General features: G+C 33.1%; 1 protein-coding gene across 2 annotated transcripts; it reads left to right on the top strand.

Annotated features, from left to right (window-relative positions):
• Positions 1-40: 40 nt before the first annotated feature.
• hpse (heparanase) lies at positions 41-17,152 on the top strand. 2 transcript variants are annotated; one of them, XM_056447138.1, is made up of 12 exons: positions 41-393; positions 473-615; positions 3,277-3,405; positions 4,634-4,804; positions 7,776-7,947; positions 8,050-8,097; positions 8,174-8,267; positions 8,379-8,485; positions 9,019-9,133; positions 9,669-9,793; positions 11,032-11,184; positions 15,700-17,152. In XM_056447138.1, the coding sequence occupies exons 1-12, from the start codon at positions 170-172 to the stop codon at positions 15,857-15,859; spliced, it is 1,641 nt and encodes a 546-aa protein (XP_056303113.1). In that variant the 5' UTR covers positions 41-169; the 3' UTR covers positions 15,860-17,152. The 2 variants fall into 2 exon arrangements, with proteins under 2 accessions (XP_056303113.1, XP_056303112.1); XM_056447137.1 differs by having other exon boundaries at positions 4,631-4,804.
• The last annotated feature ends 299 nt before the right edge of the window (positions 17,153-17,451 follow it).

Here is a 17,451-nt window from a genome sequence, read left to right as displayed (position 1 = left end):
CGTCCCGAAGCTACGCCCATCAACCGCTGCCGTGGGATGTTTTAAAAATGTAGTCATAAACCAATTCCTCAGTCTAATAAGAAATGAGGAAGTATCTACGTTATCAAATTCGCCTGGGTGTTTCGGATGAAACTTCAGCAGTGAATGAGGACACCGGCATTCTGAACAGATGAAGTCTGCAGCCACAGCGCTTTCCAGAATAACATTCGCTCTTCTTTTGTTTGACGCTTTTTACCTCGAGGCTAAAACAGTGATATCTGTGGATGATGTTGGTCACTTCGTACGTGTGGATGTGGATTTATCCCGTGTTGCCCGACGGGTGGACGAAAGGTTTCTCTCCGTGGCTATTGATGCGAGTTTATTAACTGAAGAGAAGTTTATGAACCTACTGAAGTAAGTACTTTTTAAAGCTTTCATATGAACAGACTGACCAAACATTAAAATAAGTAAAAGACAGGATATTTTTTTGCAGTTCACCAAAGTTAAGAACCCTCTCCAAAGCGTTGACCCCAGCCTTTCTGCGATTTGGAGGCACCAAACAAGATTTTCTGAAATTCAGCCCACGCGGAAGATATTATTTGCAAGACAGAGAAAACAGCAGCAGCGCTTTACAGGGTACTTTTTTTTCTTATCATCACAACATGACTTGTAAACCACATCCTCTGGCTGAGTAAGCTGTCTGTGTTGTGTTCTGTGTTGTCATCTGACTTTACCGGCATGATTCCAGTTTTTCTTTAATAGGGGAACAGTAAACGGATTCACACGACCTTTCTGGACATTCCTTGCATACTACAGTGCCCCTGTATAACCTGTTGCATCTGCCGTTGATGGATTTGCTTATGCTTAAAGAGATAGTTCACCTAAAACTGAAAATTAACTTGCAATGTCCAGTGCTCACCCTCAAGTGGCTCCAAACGAGTTTCTTTATGTAGTTGAACCCAATAATATCCAGAACACAAAATAAGATATTTTCAAGAAAGATTCACTGAAAAGGATATTAGATTCACTGATATGAAGTAAGTGAATGTGTATATCTATTCAGGTATCTTTTTCTATTTTTAACCGGAACCTGCAGCTAAAACCAGTAGCATCCATAGTAAGAAAAACAAACACCAAGTCTAATGGAATGGGATGAATGTAGAAATGACAATAAATGTTTGAAGTGAATCCATTTGTAAATGAAAGAAATAAATACTATTTTGAAAATAGACATGCCCAGATTGTACAGACGAGATGTAGAATCGGACAATCAAGATTTACACATGCATATTTATTGAAAGAAAATACCTATTTGTTACTTGTGAAGGAATATTTTGAAGATAAAAGATTTTAACAGAATGTGTATTTTAAAATGATATTAGACAACTTTTTTATTCAGCAAGTATTTTAATTGAAATGTTTGAAAAGGTCCCTTCTGGAGCAATTTTAGAATATTTATCTTTAATCAAACTAAAAGATTGTATATGACTTTTTAGTGTTGTTGCTATTTGTATGTTTGTTTGTTTGTTTGTTTGTTTTTTGTTTTTTAAGAAACTGATATAATTATATGATTAAATATTGTATATGTAGTATATGTTTTTCCATGAATATAGCCAATGCTGCAGATATGGCATTAAAACAAATAATAAAGTCAATGGTTATGGGTTTCCAGCTTTTTTCAAAATATTTGCTTTTCAACAGAAGAGCTGAAAGAGACTTGAAACAAATGAAACCGTAAATGATTATTAAAATATTTTTATTAATTTTCAATAGTCTTCAATTTTCACACTCACACCCCATAAAGAAAAAGAGAGAAAGAAAAATATAAAAAGAGATAAATAAAGATGAATAAAATTAATTAGGAAATTAGAAATAAACTTTCACTTAGGATACAGGGTCACATTTTATTTTGATGGTCCGTTTGTTGAATTTAAGTTACATGCTTACTAATTCTCATTAGATTATAAGTAGACTGCAGGTTGAGGTTATGGTTAGTGTAAGTTGACATTTACTTGCAAAGTTTCTTATAGTCAGTTAAATGTCTTTTGAAGGAGCAGTATCAGCAGATATTAAGCAGAGAGTCTACTAATACTCAGATGGACCATCAAAATAAAGTGTTACTGGATATAGTAACCCCTGAGCATTCAATGTAGGGTAGAAAAGGCTGCCAAACCTCATAAAACATTTTGTAGAGCCTTGGAGAGTGTATTTAAGGTGCTCGAGTTTAAGATGTGATAACACTTCTAATATCCAGTGTTTGTGGGATGGTGGGTTTACTTTTTTCTACCTGAGAAATCAGGCGTCTTTTGAATTGAAGTCAAAAGATTAGGATCCATATCTTTGTTACGAGTAGATGAAAATGATCTAAAGATATCAGTCCAAAATTCATCTAATCTAGGGCATTCCCAGAACATATATCTCCAATCTGCTGGCTCCAAACCATATCTGGGGCAAGATGAATCTGATCAGTAAATGATAGTAGTCTTTGTTCAACTATCCCTTTAAGCCATCACTTTTCTGAGAATTCCCTTGGAACACTAACAATTACTCCTAAAATCTTATAAAGCATAAAAAACCTAAGATTCTTGAAATATTATGGAGAGATTAAAGGAAAAAATATTGTAGTTAGATGCTTTACTAGTGCATATTTGTTTAAAGGTAATTGTAATGTTATTTTTATTTATTGTTTTTATATAATTTATTATTTTAAAATGTTTTTCTCGTATCTTAATCGAATGCATGTTTATTTTATTCATGTTAAAGCATAAAATAAAAAGCATAAATGAAGCAGGAATGGGTCTGTAGGCTGTTAAGCTTATTTCAAGGTTCTGCATGTTAACCCCAAGGCTATATTCTTATGCATTGGCAATTTAATAAAACAATTAATAAAAGTTTTTGACATTTGATTGGTACAAAATTATTAGATATTTTATACATAATGTCATATATATCAATTACATTTTAATATTATGAGTTTCATGACTTTTATTGTCTATCTTAAGAAAATTTTTTAATTTCATTAAAGAAATTAAATAAAACAAAATGGGATTAAAAATGTATTTAAATATATTTAAAATTTGACAGAGAATGACCCCATAAAATATTGTTTTAATTTCCTTATTTCATGAATGTTTCTATATATTTATGTTTGTATGTATTTATTTATACATTTTTTTTCATGCATTTATTTATATATTTATATATGCATGTGTTTATTTATTTATGCTATTTATTTATTAATGCATTTAATGTTTTATTCATTCATTCAGTCAGTCACATTTAATATTGTTTCATCAGGAAATGTATGTAAGAGACTTGAATTGCCTCCACTGCTGGAAAACCGGTTAAAGCAGGAATGGGTCCTACAGTCAAAGTCTTTACTTCTGGAGGAACTGGACGGAAAATACCGCAACACGAAATTCTCTGGTCAGTTTAATTCTGTTCCACTTCTGTTTATGGAGTTTTTTTATGAGTCAGTAAGCGAAACAATGTTCTGTTTCAGCAAAATAAATTCATGCCAGATCAAGTCCTGCTGACACATAACAGGGTTTATTCGCAGTTTATAAAAATTTGGAATTTAATTTGAACAATTTGTAGGTCTGAAACAGTTTTTTTTTCACATAATTGTTCCTAGTTTTTTAATATTCAAAATTAAAAATGTCTAAACGTAAATAAATCTGTGATGATGTAGCCTTCTATCTCAGTGCAGGTCAGGCATACTTGAAGCCAATAACATTCTTAAGTTTAAAGGAGTTTTTATAGGTTTAGCTCATACAGATATGAAAATGCTGTCATAAATTTTTTCACCTCTTTGTTGTTTTAAACCCATAACAATTTAATTTAAATTAGATCTTATGATCACAAATGAGTTTTTTTTAATGGCATCTGAGGTATTTCAGTCCCTTATACATAAATTAAATTTAGAAAATATTTTATTTATTTGAATAAAATGAGGGTAAGTAAATTATGACAAAAAGATTCAATTTTTGGGAGCTAATCCTTTTTTTAATATACATAATGCATTATTTTAATATAAAACTGTTAAATATTTTATTCCTAATTGTTTGCTAAACAGTGTTTACGAGTATGCTTGAACAAACAGCCAATGATGATTTTAGCCTGGTAATTTATACCTCAACATCCCTTTTTTTCCCAGATTTGTGGTTATTTTTACATGGCAAAATATTTATGGTAAAAGTCACTGTACTGTCACAAACTCGCTGATTTACATTACAACCTATCTGAATTTCATCTTATAGTTGAGGCCAAATGTATATTGCAGACTGAAAAGTTGAGTCTGGAAAAGTATGGGAATTTATGGGAACTATAACATAAAAAGATAATAGAAGATGAAAAAAAAATGAACAGCAGTTATAAATAAATCTATTTCTAAGATCATTTGATATCACTTTGGGACTTGTGGAACTTCGCATCGTTGGAGTTGCTCTACAGTTTTTTGACTTTAGGCAGTGACATTTACATTATTCCACTAATCTGAACTTGAACTGTGAAGACTGAACTTTATCTATGTTAAGCTGCTTTGACAATCTACATTGTAAAAAGTGCTGTAGAAATAAGGATGAATTGAATTAATAAATTTGCCATTTTTGTTTGCAAAGAAAATAAAGTCAAATGTTTGTCTTTCTCGCAGAAGATTCTGTGGACCTGCTGTACTCGTTTGCAAACTGCTCTGGTTTGGAGCTCATCTTTGGGTTAAATGCTTTGCTGCGAACCAGCAAAAACTGTTGGAACAGTGGGAATGCAGAACTGCTGCTGAAATACTGTGAGTCCAGGCAGTATGTGATGTCCTGGGAGCTGGGCAATGGTAGGATTTGGGAGATTTCTTTTGAGTTTTTTTTAGCTTGTACATGTGCTGATGCTCCTGTTTTGAATTATGATGAGATTATTAGTTTATTATTTGCCTCCACAAAAAAGGCAGATTCACTAACAGCCTGCATGAACACAAACCCACTGTTTTATATGTGCAGTGAAACATCAAGGCATGGACACAGACATTTGACATAGTTTCACGTGATTTTGTATTTATTGGAATTTCACTTTCAGATGCAAAATTTACAAAGCATTTGTGCCATTATTTCATTTCATTATTTGATTTAATATTTACCCTTTTTAGGTCCTTTTACCCTTTTATTCTTTCCCATATTATGTTTAATTTCTTCCCACCATGTACTGTTCATTCTGTTTTAATTTTATGGTTTCTGAATATTTGCATTGATTTTTTTTTGCTTGTGTATTTATTGGAATTTCACTTTTAGATACAAAATTTACAAAAGGAGAATATTTAAATGAATCATGATTTTTTTACAGTTTATTTTAGTAAGTTTACTGGTCTTTGTGCCGTTGATTAATTCCCTGTTATTTATTTTAAAATTTAACTTTTATGTATTGTTTTTTAAACTTTGAATTAGGGCGTTGTTCAACTAGTTTTATTCTTTCCTATATTACATTTAATTTCTTTCCACCATGTACTGTTTATTCTGTTATAATTTTATGGTTTCTGAATATTTGTATATATATATATATTTTTTTTTTGCTTATTTATTTACTTATTTCTATTTAATTTGTTGACTTATTTACAGTATTTATTTTTATTATTTATCTATTTGAACACTGTGATAAAACAAACAAACTTAAGCTACGTTTACTCTGCAGTTTTGTTTTTGTTTATTGCATTAGTCATTACGGCAATTATCTCTATGCATAATTTTTTTTCTTTGTACTCTTATTTATTTTGTTTATTTTATTTAGAAATCCTTTTAAATATACTTTTTTTAAAATTAGTTACAGAATGTATTTTTTATAATCTTTTTATTGTTTTTAGCATAAGAAAATAAACAATAACATAAACAGAACAAAAAAAAGAAAAAAAAAAAAAAAAAAGAGTAAAGGGTACAAAGGCCGTTTCAAAATACACACAAAGTCGGACACAACATAATACAATATCATCCAGAAAGCATAAGAGAAATAAATATAAAAAAGCTAATAATAATTTACAGAGAAATGTGTAGGCTCCACAACTCGACTTATGCCAAACCAATCCCACCTATAAAGACTTACAAGTCAGCATTACTGATATAAAACATAATTGGATTCCAGATTTTAAAAAATGTGTTTAGTTTGTTTGCCATCCCATATCGCATTTTTTTCATGGGCAACACGTAACTTAAGCCCCTAATCCAAGTTTCAAAGACTGGCACGTAATCTGACTTCCATTTTTGTAAAATTATTTTCTCTGCTAATGTCATACACAAAGATACTGCCTGTGATATACATTTATCTCCTATTTCTAAGGTGTCTCCAAAAATGCCCAATTTTGACTCTGGTGACAGATCAATCCTGTAAACTTCAGATATAAAATTAAAGATGCTCTGCCAAGTGTTTAAATTAACCTCATCTAATAATAAGTTATAAAAAAAGAGACAGGACCGTTTTCTATTGGGTTGTGTTCTGTTATATTCTCAAGTGTCTGGTGTATGGTTATATTATCAAACCCAGGGAAATTTTTCCTAGTAAAATCCCTTATTTGTAAATATCTGAAAAACTCAGAGGATTGAAGATCATATTTAGATTTTAGGTGACTAAATTAGCCAAATTTATTATCAACATATAAGTTTCTTATATGTACTAATCCTTTTTCTTTCCAATGTGAAAATGTTTTGTCTTGAGTTCCAGGAATAAAGGCATGATTTGATCTTATTGGGCAATCCAAATAAGTATTTGGGAGACCGAGGAATAGTTTAATCTGTTTCCATATTTTAAGTGAGTTATTTATCATAATATTTTTAATTATACATTTTTGGTTCAACTTTTAATTGACTATTCAAAAAAGCTTTTAATGATGTTGCCTTACAGGAGGTTCTTTCTAGTAAAGCCCATTCTGGTATTTCTTTAATGTGTGAGTTTGTGTCCACCAAGCAAGGGACTGTAAATTTGCAGCCCAGTAATAATGTTGAACGAAGGAAGGTTGAATCCTCCTTTTACTTTAGATTTACATAAGTGTTTTTAGATATTCTAACAGTTTTGTAATTCCATATAAATTAAGTTATTATAGATTCTAATTGTGTGAATAGTTAAATATACTTATTTAAATACTTTAATACTATACTTATTTTTGTTATTTATTTATTTATTTGAATGCTATAATACAACATTAAACAAACTTAAGCTGCATTTACTCTGCTTTTTTTGTTTATTGCATTAGTAATTACGGAATTGATCTGTACTATTTTATTTATTCAGTTTATTTTATTTAGAAATTCTTTAAAATACACGTATTAACATACTTTTATTGTTTATTTTAATTATTTATTTATTTGAATGCTGCAATCCAACATTAAACAAACTTAAGCTACTGTTCACTCTGCTTTTTTTGTTTATTGCATTAGTCATTACAGAATTGATCTGTCTGCGCTATTTTTTTCTTTTTTTTTTGTACAATTTTATTTATTCAGTTTATTTTATTAAGAAATCCTTTAAAATATACTTATTTACATACTTTTATTTATTATTTATTTTAATTATTTATCTATTTATTTGAATGCTGCAATCCAACATTACACAAACTTAAGCTACTGTTCACTCTGCTTTTTTCTTTACTGCATTAGTCATTACGGAAATGATCTGTCTGTGTTTTCTTTTTTTGTACTCTATTATTTATGCATTTTTTAAATTTAGAAATCCTTTCTAAAACTTTACACTTTCATCTGTGTTTATATGTCATTGCAGTTTCTCTAATTTGACCAGTTTATTTAACACAGTCCTTCATCTCATGTTAGAACCCAACAGTTATGAGAAGAAAGCAGGGGTTAGAGTGGATGGATACCAACTTGGTCAGGATTTCGTTCATTTGCATAAAATCCTTCAGGAATCTGCTATCTACAACTCAACAGGACTTTATGGACCAGATGTTAGTCAACCAAAAGATCACCGCAAGGATTTGTTAACTGGGTAAACACTTTTTATAACAATATTTGAAAAGTTGCATCTGGTCTTGTTAATGCATTTGTTGAGTTAAAGTTAATTTGAATGAATATTTATTCACTTTTATAGATTTTTGGAGACTGGAGGAAAGGTCATTAATGCATGCACTTGGCATCAGTAAGTTAGGATTTTCTTTTCATGTAAATTTATTTTTATAATTCATTAAGTTGATCATGTTTTTACTCTTGAACAGCTATTATGTTAATGGCCGAGACACGTCTTTAGAGGATTTTCTTGACCCTGAAGTGCTTGATTCTCTGGCAACAAAAATTAACGAGGTCCTCAAGGTACTGGAATAATTCTGCATAATGTATTAAAACTGGAGCTCTCCTGTGACATTCAGCAGAGAAGAGATATGAGATAAATGAAGTGAATTAACTGGTAAACTGTGCTCTCAGATGGTTGAAGCTGTTTCCCCGGGGAAGAAGGTTTGGCTGGGAGAGACCAGTTCAGCATATGGTGGAGGTGCCGTTGGGCTCTCTGACACGTTTGTGGCGGGCTTCATGTGAGGACGTTCATCCATCTCATGCCAATTAAGATGAATGTTTGTAAGATTGTGAGGAAAAAAAAATCTAACAATTAAATATAGAAAACAAATAAGAAAATGACAGTTCTGGTGTTAGCCATCTGTTCTAATGCAAAACCCATTTATTTTGAAGGAATACTCATTTAGTTCAATGCTTCTGTTTATTTATTTATTTATTTATTCATTCATTCAATGTCATATGATCCTTTGTTCTAATATGGTGATCGAGTCATTCTCGTGAAGCATTTTATTAATTTTATGCAGTTTTTTTTCCCCATTCGATTTTTCATATATTTTTAATAAATATAAAATGTTTACAAATATTTTCTAACATTATAATTGTCTCTACTGTAAATTTAAATAAATGTAATGCATCCTTGCTGAAAAAATCCATCCATACCTTGGATCTAAAAAAAAAAAAAATGAAAACGATCCTCTATATATATTTAAATTTATTATTAATATTTGGTGTATTAATTTTAATGAGTGTATCTTTTCTTTATTTATTAAAGGTGGTTGGACAAACTGGGGCTTGCTGCTAAGCTTGGTTTGGATGTTGTTATCAGACAGGTTTTAATTGGTTCTGGCACGTACCATTTAGTGGATGATAACCTCGATCCTCTTCCAGTAAGTGTAAATCACTCAGTATAATTATATTACTCCAGACTCTATTTTATTTTATTTTTATTCAATTATATTTACTTTTATTTTTATTAAAGAGGGTCTACGGGGTCTTAAATTTCAAAAACATAAGTTTAGGAAATATTGTCTGAAATATTGTCTTGTAGGTCTTAAATCATTTTAAACAGGTCTTCATTTTCCATTTTTAGCTACCCAATCAATCCAACACACATTCAATCAGTAACAAATCTCTTTTAACAAATCTCGATTTAGAACTATTATCAGTCTGCTGTTGTTCATACATTTAGTTTAAGTTATGCTGAAAAAACAGTATGTGTACAACTAGGGTCTCCTTGTTTTGTCATATTATTTAAAATATGTGGCAAAGAAATAAATAATTAGAATTAGTGTTTTGATGGGGCAAGTAAAAATTATCCTTATTTAGCCCTATATTAGTCTAAAAATTTGTTATTTTTAGTGTTTTCTTTTTAATATATATGTTTTGCTTTTCATAACATTACATTTTGTATTCCTAAATCAGGATTACTGGCTGTCATTGCTCTACAAAAGGCTTGTTGGTCAAGAGGTCTTAAAAGCAGACGTTACTTTCAATTCAGGACTAAAGAAACCAATACGGGTTTACCTTCACTGCACAAACAAAATGAGGTACTTTTATTGTCTTGTTCACAATTATTTTATAATATTTTGTTTTATTTAACATGTATAAGATATTTAACAAAACGGTACAAAAAAGGAGGGATTGTCTCTTTGGGTTATAAAATATTAGGGGTGCAACGGTTCAGTGTACTCATAGTTCGGTATGTCATGGTTTTATGGTCACGGTTTTGCTGTATCTCCTTCACTTGCCATACTGAAACGCACAGTAACTCCACACGCAGCGACACATGAGGAAACGTGAAGTCAACAACAGATTTAAATGCTAAGATGTGATTGGACAGGTCTTCGCATGTGCAGTAAAACATTTAACGTTTAAAAAGTAAAATGTTTTTGCTTTGTTGCAGTTGGTTTTATCACCAAACTGCATTATTAATGAATGAATGATTGGAATGATTACAGGGCACACTGAACCATGGGAGGACAATGGGACGATACGATTTTTACAGAGAACCGTTGCATTCCTAATATTCCAAATATATATATATATATATATATATATATATATATATATATATATATATATATATATATATATATATATATATATATATATATATATATATATATATATATATATATATATATATATATATGTGTGTGTGTGTGTAGTATAAACATATAAACAAGAGATGACAATAATCACATTTTTACAAAGCCAGTGTCATGAATATAAAGGTAAGAAATAAAGATGAAGATTTACAAACTTAAGATGCTAAATTGCCAAGAGTCTGAAGATAGGTCCCCATATGGTTTCAGCTTTTTTCTGTGAAGTTTCAAGACTTAGTTTTTCTATTTGAATGACAAAACGCAGCTCATTTAACCATCTCTGATAACAGGGAGTCTTTGGAGATTTCCAATTAAGTAAAATCATCTTTTTAACTGTAATCATGCTAACCATCAGAGCTTGCTGTTGGGTTAACGGAAAGGTGTCCATTATATTAGAATAATTAAAAATAGCCAAATTGTAGTTAGGTTGGATATCGGTTCCAAAAGCACTGGAAAACAATTTAAAACTGTTGGATCAAAACTCATAAAGAACAGGACAAAACCAAAATAAATGTCTCAAAGTCCCTTCTGCCCCACCACATCTGTCACATTTAGGAGATACAGAGGGAAATATTTTACTTAATCTGGTTTTAGAATAGTGAAGGCTCACAATTATTTTAAACCGAATGAAACAAAGCCTAACATATTTTTAAAATGGCATTTGTTTTTTTCTTCTCCAGTACACAATACAAAGAAGGAGCTGTGACCTTATTTGCCTTAAACCTGAATCAAAACGAAGCCACGATTAGTCTTCCAGCTCGTATGGTCAACGGCTCCATTGAAGCGTTCGTGCTGCAGTCAGATGAGGCTGGCGAACAAGGCCTTTATTCCAGGTAATGGCTCATAATCTCACAATGTGTGGAATGTTGTCCCGAAAATCTGTTTCCTAGCACAGTACAATCTCAGGTGTCACATGCTTTAGTGCACTTACAGGGGTAGTCAAACCAAAAAGTGAAAATTCTGTCATCATTTATTCATCCTACACTTGTTCAAAAGCTATTTGAGGTTCTTTCTTCTGTTGAACAAAAAAGCAGATATTCTGATGAATGTTGGAAACCAGCAGCCATTGACATCCATAATAGGAACAAAAATACTATGGCTCATCGTCAATGGCTGTTGCTTTACAGCATTATTCAAAATATCTACTTTTATGTTCAACAGAAGAAAGAAACTCAAACCAGTGTGAGATGAGTAAACTATGACAGAATTTTGACAAAATTATCCCATAATACACTTTATAAGCTCATATTATTAAAAAGACTACACATAATGTTGTTTGTTTTATTCATTTTAATGGTTAATTTCTAATTTGTCAGCTGAAAACCTATGGTGTCATATTTAATATGCTGATTTCTTGCTAAAATTATAAACATAAAGGCCGAAAAACAAGTTATACCCAATATGCCACATGCCTTCTGTTGCATTATTTATAGAGTTCAAATTTATTTACAAGTAAAAGGTCTTTCAGTATCCTTAAAAAATATTTCAATAATATTTTATATTAATGTGTCAAATCAAGTTAATGTTTATTCATAATGTGCTTTTTAAAAACAACAGGTGCTCACCAAAGTGCCATACACACAATTAAATACAGCATATTAATTGGTAAGATTTGAATGGTGCACACAACAAAAAGGAAAATCTTCAAACTTTTGTTTAAAGATTCAATAAACTGTTGCCTTTAAAAAACATCTTCAAATGATTATGTCATATGATGATGATGTTAGAGCCTTTATTTGTCACATACACTTTTACATGTAGCAAAAATTGACCCCCCTGACCATACACAAACACAACACATTTCAGGGGAAGACAGGTCAGACGAAAGATGGCTTTTAGAAAGAGGAAATAAGATACATTTGGGAAGAAGGAGGCAAAAAAGTCCCTCAGACTGGCCTTGAAGTAGGGTCGTGTGAGATCAGGGGGAAAAAAGCAACCAGCACATAAACACAGACATAGACATAGAATCGCAACAGGGGATGTGGCTATAGTCTGATAAAGGCGGCAGCCATCTGGTTCTGCAACCAGTGGCGCTGGTCACAAACCCGGTTACCCACCAGTGTTGCCAGATTGGGTGATTTTGAATTTGATTGTGGGGGTAAAAAAAAAAGCATAGGGGATTGACAAAAGTTGTGTGGTTTTGAAGCTTTATTTTTAATATGCAACTTATTTAACAAAACATAACTGTGTGCTCCTACTTCATTCAGTTTGTAGTGACCAGTGCATAGCACTAACCGTGTGGGCCCACCCTCAAAAGGTGAAGGAACATTGTATCAAAATCTGACTCCCTGACAAATCTCACTCCCGTTCACATGCACGCGCATCATGCAGAGGCTGCAGTTAAACTCACTTTTATATATATATATTTTTTGACAGCAAGAACAAACATAGAAGCGTTAACATTAACAAGCAGCACCTAATTATGTTCAAAAGGATTTAAAATGGCAAATGGGACTAATTTATACCCCATTTCCAAAGTAAAACATACTCTAGGTCAGGGATCACCAGTTGTTCCTGGAGGTCCAGTGTCCTGCAGATTTTAGCTCCAACCCTAATCAAACACACCTGAACAAGCTAATCAAGGTCTTACTGGGTATACTCGAAACACATAGGCAGGCATGTTGAGGCAAGTTGGAGCTAAACCCTGCAGGGCACCGGACCTCCAGGAACGAGATTGGTGACCCCTGCTTTAGGTAGTGTAATCTACACAAGTGCAGTGTGTGGGTGAGAGGGGCAGTGTTTTGATGTGATCCGGTAATGTTGTGGTTCTGTAACTGCTGGTGTTGGTTGCTGTATGGTTAAAAAATATGACAGTTAAAGTAACGAGGTTAATTTCAATTGAAATGAATTAAAATTAAATAAAATATTCATCTAATATTTCTGGCCTTTTTGTGTATGTTTGGGTGGGTTTTGGACAGCGTTTGGCTGGAAAAAGTCAGCTATATCTGGCAACACTGCTATCCACACCGGTGGGTGAAAGCACACGAAGGCGTGGGATGTGGGGTTGGGGTGCTGAATACGTGATGGATGGGTGGGAGAGATGACGCATCGTGTGTCTGGCTGCTCCATCCCTGGAGGATATTGAAGATATCTATCTGTTCAGAACTTTGATAAAAGTTTTTTTGCTGATGGGCTTATGTGGGCCACTGGGGTATCGACGATTGATAAAAGCGGTCAGTGCGGCTCAAAACCCCTCCAAGCTGGCCGGCTGGATTGAACGGTGGAGAGCAGGGTCGTTACAAACCAAACTGTGGCCTTGAACCGCAAATTGGAAAACATCAGGTGAAACTAGCGGCTTTGCAACAAGATTTGGTCAGACCTAGAGACCTGAGACAGACATTAAATATCTATTAATTATTATCTCGGCTGGAGACAAACAACTTCCCCGAGATAGCAAGATAAGGAGACTCTCTGAAATTCCTGTTCCAAGGACACCTGCTGAGACTCTACAGGCTTACACAGATACACAGCTACAGCTAGACAATCATCACCTAGCCCCACACCCCACGCCTTTGTGTGCTTTCACCCACCAGTGTGGGTAGGCATGTTTGTGTCTCTAGCGCCAGGACCAGATGGTTGTCGCCCTCATCGGACTATGTCCACATTCCCTGTTATGATGTTATGTCTATGTGTTTATGTGCTGGTTACTTTTACTCCTGTCTGATATCACTCTGCCCTACTTCAAGGACAGTCTGAGGGACTTTTTTCCCCCCTCTCTCTTCCCAAATGTAAATTTTCTCTTTCTAAAAGCTACCTCTCGTCTGACTGGTCTTCCCCTGAAATGCGTGATGTTTGTGTTTGTATTTGTAGGGGGGGTCCAATTTCGATACATTTCGATACAAAAGTGTATGTGACAAATAAAGGCTTCATCATAATTTCTACCAAATATTTGTATTGTTTATTCAGGAATGCTCGTTAAAAATGTGTGTATGTAAACAGCTTAAACTTTTAATCTCAACTGTCAACTTAATATCAATTCAGTTGAGATTAATAGCTTAAGCTATGTTTACATCCAAATATTTTTAATGAGCATTGCTGAATACTCAGTACAAATCTTTGGAATGGACTGTGCATTCAGTTGAGATTAATATGTATGGTTAGAAAACTGGAAACGTAACACATTTGCCAACTTATTGCTTAACTGTTTGATTAATTTATTTCCATCCAGTCATCCCTTATGTTACTAAAAATAACACCCAGTCACCCCTTATGTTGCCTAAATTTATAAAACTACTGCAGTTTCAATGAGAATAGCAACTTTTATTAATAATTTGCAGCAGTTTTCCACAAAGTAACAATTCTGTTCTATTAAACATGGGATGAAAACAGTACTTTATTTGCTAATTATTCATGCCATTTTTTTCTATATGTTAAATTTGCAACTTTGTATGTAAACCTTGCTAGAAATTAATTACAAGATATTCACTATTCCCTTATTTATTCATATAGACCATTTCAATGTAGTGCGGTTTATTTATAAACTAATTTCGAGAGGATCACATGATTGAACACTGCTGGTACCTCATTAGCTCCATATATTGTACCAATCAGGTGAATTCTGACTCACTATAAATAACCAGAGATTTCCACTCCAGTCATCTTCGTCTTGAAAAATCCCCCTTTCACTCCTACTCCTCCCCTTCTCCTGATAGGGCAGCACGGTGGCTCAGTGGTTAGCACTATTGCCTAACAGCAAGAACGCCACTGGTTCGACCCCTGACCGAGCCAGTCTGCGTTTTTGTGTGGAGTTTGCATGTTCTCCCCATGCTCGTTGGGTTTTCCCTGGGTTTCCCGGTTTACTCCCACCGTCCAAAGACATACACCATAAGTAAATTGACTACTCCAAAGTAGCATCTTAAGACAAACTCTTAGCTAAATCCCAGCATGTTCACTAGCAGGGGAGTTCTCGAGTCCTACCTGAGCTTAAACTCCCCTCTTGCCCTTCAAACGGGAGGGAGTCCCGGGCTCGAGGATATTCTGAGCTCAGGGCTCTCTCCCAGGACAGCACGCTTTATCATCAATCATCAGCTATGTGTGAACTCTTGAAGTGATGTCATTGGTCCATGAACCTTTCCTGCTTATTGTCAAACTATTTCATAACTGTAACAAGAGGCAATTCAATCATAACTCAATGTTAAGCCGGCTATCATAGCATTATTAATATTTGTCTCTTTTTGGATTCTCGGAAGCTATAGAAATTAAAGATGTAAAACAGGAAATACAATAGGACCATTGTTTTTGTTTACATCCATCAAAATGGTCTATACATTTAATCCCCAAATACTCATCATCAGCTGTCATAGTAAGAACCTCAAGGCTGTTAAATCACTCATTTTGTCTGTCTCCAGGTCAGTTCGTCTAAATGGAGAACTGTTGAAGATGGTGGACGATCGAACTCTTCCTCCACTGACGGGACGTGAGCTGCCGTCTGATAAACATATCAAGCTGCCCGCTTTCTCATTTGCATTCTACGTTCTGATTGATGCACAAGCTGCGGTCTGCAAATGAGCTCTTACAAAAGACTGCTTTTACCGGAGAATCAGGGAGTAAATATTTTCACAGTAAGATTATTTAATGCGAGGGAACACTTAAAACTTGAATCAAATGAATATGTCTATTAATATGAAATCAACTTTTTATTATTTATAAAAAATCATATTTATTATTCTAAATAACAAGAATAACCTCTGAAGAAGGTGTTTAATAATTCATGCACAACACTGGCCGGATTTAATCCATTTTATATCTGTTTAAATAAACAGATTTGAAAAAAAGTTCTCATTAGTCTGAACTTTCATTTCTCCTTTTATTTTTTTGACGTTTCCGAGTGATTCATTATTATTCTCAGTGCAGGCCGGCTGTAGCAATTAAGCCATTTGATTCTCATCATTTTCTAGCTGTGTGATTCGCATCTGTGTGTTCAAGTGCTGCATTCGGCTACATTTAGATTTTCAAAAAGTGCTAGAGACTTTTAAGAGTCCTGTCAAAGCGCAGACATAAGAGGTCTACATTTAAGTGCACTTTCTACTGTCTGTGCACTTACTTGAGAGTATATGGCGGAGCACTCATACATCTGGTGTGCTTTATTTGAGAACAGCTGGATTAAATATTGCTAGACTTAACACTAATAATCTTTTGAATTTGTTTACATGTCAGGGAGGATTGCTAATGGCAAGTTTGTAATATAAACATTTAGCATTTAAAATGATTGAAAGAGCTTTGCATGAACATGCACACCACCAACATATACAGGGTGGATGAAAAAGAATAGGGAGCATTTATTGGCTGTTGAACTTTTGTTTCTTAGAATATGATAGTAAATAGGATATTTCCTGTGCCAATAGAACAGGAAAAAGAAACAGAAATATGAACTTCATTACTAATTTGATTACCAATTAAACCAATAGTTAATGCTCCCTGTAGAATCGTCCACAAGTGAAAAGCTGTTAATGTTAGAAGGATAGTTCTCCCCAAAAATAAAACGTTGTTCGGTAGGGGGATTTTTAAAGCGTGTAAAGATTTTTAAGTAATAGACAACATTTGGAGTTGAATTTATTTACTGCCTAGTCTGTGACTCAGAAGACAGCAGTGTGTTGTTTCGGCCAGCAGGAGGCGATATTCACCGCTGTTCAGATCGTTTTGGAGGACACTTTTGTTAGTAGATGAGTGAATTAATGAAGACCACGTTATTGATTGAATTTCGTTGAGGTTTTCGTTTGTGATATATGTTTAACCTTTTTTCTATAGTCTTTTGGTAAAAGATTTTATATTTAAAAGGCGTGGGAGTATGTCATCATTTTGATTATGACAAAATATAAAAATATTTAGACTTTTGTTCTTTGACTTTTCATTTCAAAATCACACATTGAGTTTCTATGAGAACCTTGACCTTGCCATAATGTAAATATTGTCAAAAATACTATAATTATATTTTTATATCACCTCATTTGAACTTTTCATAATATCAGGGTCATAAATATGTTTTTTTTTTCATTAATTTACATTAATTTATATACATTAATTTCTGTCTCAATTACAATTTTTGTTAGTTTTCGATGATATATATATATATATATATATATATATATATATATATATAT

This window comes from Danio aesculapii, chromosome 21 (assembly GCF_903798145.1).
Source record: "Danio aesculapii chromosome 21, fDanAes4.1, whole genome shotgun sequence".
NCBI lineage: Eukaryota > Metazoa > Chordata > Actinopteri > Cypriniformes > Danionidae > Danio > Danio aesculapii.
This window is presented reverse-complemented; position numbering and strand designations above follow the sequence as displayed.